General features: G+C 47.3%; 1 protein-coding gene across 11 annotated transcripts; it reads left to right on the top strand.

The window, feature by feature from the left end:
• The first annotated feature begins 323 nt into the window (after positions 1-323).
• Positions 324-4,448, top strand: GPR85 (G protein-coupled receptor 85). Of its 11 annotated transcripts, none has more exons than XM_081878451.1 (3): positions 324-684; positions 1,032-1,179; positions 2,307-4,448. In XM_081878451.1, the coding sequence occupies exon 3, from the start codon at positions 2,491-2,493 to the stop codon at positions 3,601-3,603; it is 1,113 nt and encodes a 370-aa protein (XP_081734577.1). In that variant the 5' UTR covers positions 324-684; positions 1,032-1,179; positions 2,307-2,490; the 3' UTR covers positions 3,604-4,448. The 11 variants fall into 11 exon arrangements, with proteins under 11 accessions (XP_081734577.1, XP_081734573.1, XP_081734574.1 ...); XM_081878447.1 differs by having other exon boundaries at positions 324-752; XM_081878449.1 differs by lacking the exon at positions 324-684 and adding an exon at positions 2,021-2,150 and having other exon boundaries at positions 980-1,179.
• The last annotated feature ends 222 nt before the right edge of the window (positions 4,449-4,670 follow it).

Genomic DNA, 4,670 nt, shown 5'->3' with positions numbered 1-4,670 from the left:
GGAGAGAGAGATAATGAGGTCCAGCCTGACCACTCATTAATTGATTGGCTACAACCAGCAGCGTGGCACAGAAAGTCTTGCAGCCTTTTTACGGGTGGGAGAGAGAGAGAGAGAAAGGGAAGAAATCAAAGGATAATTTTTTTTGGGGGGGGGTTGCAATTAAACCAAACAGCCATGCTCCCTTTGCCAAGGGGAGAACCGACGGCATACCGAGTTCAGGAGGAGCACGAGGGAGACCTCAAGAATGCCTGTCCCTCCTCCCTCCCCTCGTCTGCCAAGTGCAATAACAATGCAGTCATCATCAGGAGGGAGAGAGAGAGAGAGATTAGGGGAGGGGGTGCGCGCGGAGCTGCTCCTCCGCCCCCTCCCTCGAAAGCGGGCGGGTTCAAAGGCGGCTGGCTGGCTGGCTGGCTGGTCCCAAACCCCGCGCCCCGCTCCGACTGCCAACGCCAGACTCGGCGGCGGCGGCGGCGGCAGCAGCGTGCCACCGCCGGAGCTGCTACTACCGCTTGCCAAGGCTGCCTTGCCCTCATTGAGCCGGCGGCGTCGGCTGCTGCTGCTGCGTTAGTGCGAGAGCGAGAGCGAGATTGTGCCGCTGCGACAGGGGAAGACGAGGCAAGGAGCTGGAGGGAGCGCACTGAGCATGCGCCGCCCGGACCCACTGGCTCCAGCGCCTCCGCCAAGGTACCCTGCTGGAAAAGGAAGAAATAAAAGCCAGGCATGAAAATACCAGCAAATAGAAAGGAGATCTGGTGAGGGAGAGGGGGGGGGTGGGGAGGTCTGGTTTCTCTCTCTCTCTCTCTCCCACACACACACACACACACACCAGCACCAACAGGTATTGCGGGGGGAGGGGGGCTTTGTGTGTTTGTGTGTGTATTTGTGTGTGTGTGTGTGTGTGTGCATCATCTGCTGGGCAGGGCTGGATGGGATGTGGGGAGAAGGGAAGGAGGCTGGCTCCGTGAGTGTGTATGTGTTTGTGTGTGGTGGTGGTGGTGGTGGTGTTGTTGTCTTGAAATTTTTTATCACAGGGCTGCATAACGGAAGCGTAGGGCAGACAGCGATGCCTGCACGGCGGGGCTGGCTTGGAGACCTGGCGCCCCTGGGCAAGTCTGAGCATCTGGGCTGGGGAAGAAAGAAGTCAGGCAGCCAAGCAAGCAGCCCTCTTTGCTGCCTCGCGTATGTATGTGCATGTATCAGGGTGTGGGAGAAGCTGGTTTCATGGTGTGTGTGTGTATGTGTATTGCCTGCGTGTGTAACAATGCACTCACGATCTGATCAAGGCTCTTGTTTACGCAGCGAGCGAGCAGGGAGGCAGGCAGGCAGGTAGTTCCTCAAAGCTGAGAATGGTGGAATCTATTGTGAAGATGCTCTGTGTGTGTGTAGTGCTCAGAAGAGACAGCATAGGAGGAACCCTCCATGGGGATAGGCGAGCAAGGCTGCCTGACTCCTCCGCCGCTGTGGAGTGGCTGCTAGAGCCCTGCAAGCAGCAGAGTGGGTCTTTGTTAATTACATTTTGACAGGCGGCATTAGGATAAATCCTGGAATTCTGACTAGCCAGACGCGGATCCTCGCATTCCGTGCTGGTCAAAAATACAACCCAAATCAAACCGGAGCAGGCGGACGTTCTTCCAGGGGTGCGTTTCATATTTAGCTATGTAAATACATAGCTGGGTGGTGACACACACCCCACTGCAATGAAGTGGGGGGGGGAGAATATATATGCCCATATGGCAATTCTTTAGCTTAGGTATTTATTTAAAAGTCTAGTGGGGGAGGGGAGCTCTGGTTCATTGCAAAACCAGGATTCCTGTTGTCTCCTTTCAGTGTGCATGAACTAGCAGGGTGTGATTAATATGCTTTGGCGAGTTGGTTAAAAACATACATTCTGCAGGGTTTCTTTTGGATGTGTTCCATATCAACACAGCATCTGCCTCTGAAACACACACAATATCAACAGAAAAGGTGGGCATTTATGGGCAACCATTCTTCCTTGGCATTTTTTTATTTTATTTTTAAGCTGCCAGTACCAGAATGATGATGTAGGAATTGGGTTGCCTCTGAAGCTTCAGAGACAGGAACTGTACAGTCCTATACTCTGCCAAAAAAATTGATTGTAAACAAGAAGGAATAAACTGAAGCAATGCATAGTAAGTGTGCAGTTCTCACTGAATTTCCCTCAAACAAATAATAGTACTCCAACTTGCAACTTCCTTTGGCTCTCCATAAATTAACATATTCGTTAGCACCTCCCAACACCATTTGTATGTTAACTTAAGGACTGATAGCTTGATTTTTTTTTCCAGATATTTTGATGGCATGATAAATCAGGAAGCGGAAAAGAGGATGTACTATGTGACTAGACAGACACCAGATCAGATCTGCTTTTGGAATATATTTTCAGTAAGATGTATGGATCTATTTTTTCCTTACACATCTATCTAGATCATGAGACTTGACTGAGGCAATATTCAAATCATTCGTCCATCTATGGCGAACTACAGCCATGCAGCTGACAACATTTTACAAAATCTCTCCCCTCTAACAGCGTTTTTGAAATTGACTTCACTGGGTTTCATCATAGGAGTCAGTGTGGTAGGTAACCTTCTGATCTCCATTTTGCTAGTCAAAGACAAGACCTTGCACAGAGCTCCGTATTACTTCCTGTTGGATCTTTGCTGCTCAGACATCCTCAGATCTGCAATTTGCTTCCCATTTGTTTTCACTTCCGTGAAAAATGGCTCATCTTGGACGTACGGGACTCTCACTTGCAAAGTGATTGCCTTCTTGGGGGTCCTGTCTTGTTTCCACACTGCTTTCATGCTGTTCTGCATAAGCGTTACCAGATACTTAGCTATCGCCCACCACCGCTTTTATACAAAAAGGCTGACCTTCTGGACTTGTTTGGCTGTGATTTGTATGGTGTGGACCCTCTCCGTCGCTATGGCTTTCCCTCCGGTGTTGGATGTGGGCACCTATTCATTCATTAGGGAGGAAGACCAGTGTACCTTTCAGCATCGCTCCTTCAGAGCCAATGATTCTCTGGGATTTATGCTGCTTCTCGCCCTTATCCTTCTAGCCACACAGCTTGTCTACCTCAAGCTGATCTTTTTTGTTCACGATCGCAGGAAAATGAAGCCAGTTCAGTTTGTTGCAGCAGTGAGCCAGAATTGGACGTTTCATGGTCCAGGAGCCAGTGGTCAAGCAGCTGCAAATTGGCTGGCTGGATTCGGAAGGGGTCCCACGCCACCAACCTTGCTGGGGATCAGGCAAAATGCCAACACCACAGGGAGGAGAAGGCTACTCGTCTTGGACGAGTTCAAAATGGAAAAACGAATCAGCAGAATGTTCTATATCATGACATTCCTCTTCCTAACCTTGTGGGGCCCGTATCTGGTCGCCTGTTACTGGAGAGTTTTCGCGAGAGGGCCTGTGGTTCCAGGTGGATTTCTAACGGCTGCTGTTTGGATGAGTTTTGCCCAAGCTGGAATCAATCCTTTTGTCTGCATTTTCTCCAACAGGGAGCTGAGGCGCTGTTTCAGCACAACCCTTCTTTACTGCAGAAAATCCAGGTTACCAAGGGAACCTTACTGTGTTATATGAGGGAGCATCTGTAAAATCTTTAGCCTTGTGAAAACACTACCCTTCTCTGCTAAGCAATTGTGGCCTGTTGCCATGTCTGGAGAAGAAAAGGAAAAAAGGGGGGGAGGGGGAAATCAAACAGGGGCTGTCAGCGGTTGTAAGGATTTGGGCAACGACGTCCTGTAATCTTTGCAATAGCTCATCTCTAATCCTATTTCGAAACCTAAACTTGTTTCTGCTGGCCACTCGCAAAGGTTTGTAAATTAAGAGTAAAGGACTGAGCCACTGCCCTGAAATGCTTTGATGTGGTGGAAAACCTAGATCGTGATTCAGAAAGTAGCAGGTGCTAAATATATCAGCGCTCAATGCTGTATATATCACTACATAAAAGTAAGACCATCACAAAAAGTTTAAAATTGGACATCTGAATCAGTTAAGTTTGACATGAGGTTAATGTGTTGATGAAACTATTTAAGACACTGGATGACCTTTAGATCATTTCATACAATCATTGTTTTTCAAATACAAAAATATGGGGACTGTGTTAAGTCCTGTAACCAATGGGAGATGTGCCATTTAGTATTGGATTATCACCCCACATTTGCCTTGTGAGTTCTGGGGAGCATTACAAAGCAGTTTTGTGTTTTTGGGTTGTTGCTGGGGAGGTTTCCCCCTTGTTTTTTCAACTTAGGTTTTATTTTTCTCTAAATACATTCTTCGTCTGTCACCCACCCACCTGCTGCCATTCGCCCCCATCCCCCACGAAACGAAATACTGGTTTGTTTGTTTGTTTGTTTGTTTCCAGGCTGAAGTATTACTGGCATATAATTGTGTTCTATGTCTCGTTTGATTTTTGTTGTGTTTTTTTTAAAAAAAATCACGATTTGCTATAATTTTTATTGGATGCATTTTATATTTTCGAAAGCTAGATATCAGTCTGTTAGGCAACATCAATGAGATTATCCAATCATGACAAAGGAGTAATCATTACGCAGAATAAACCACATGTTGCCTTAAAGGGTTATCTAGTATCTTCCATTTTGTTTAGCATTTTAGAAATAAGCAAAGAAAGTGAATCGGTTAACTCC

The sequence above is a fragment of the Podarcis erhardii genome (assembly GCF_964252035.2).
Source record: "Podarcis erhardii genome assembly, chromosome: 10".
NCBI lineage: Eukaryota > Metazoa > Chordata > Lepidosauria > Squamata > Lacertidae > Podarcis > Podarcis erhardii.
The sequence above is the reverse complement of the archived record's forward strand: the minus strand, read 5'-3'. Positions and strand labels throughout refer to the sequence as shown.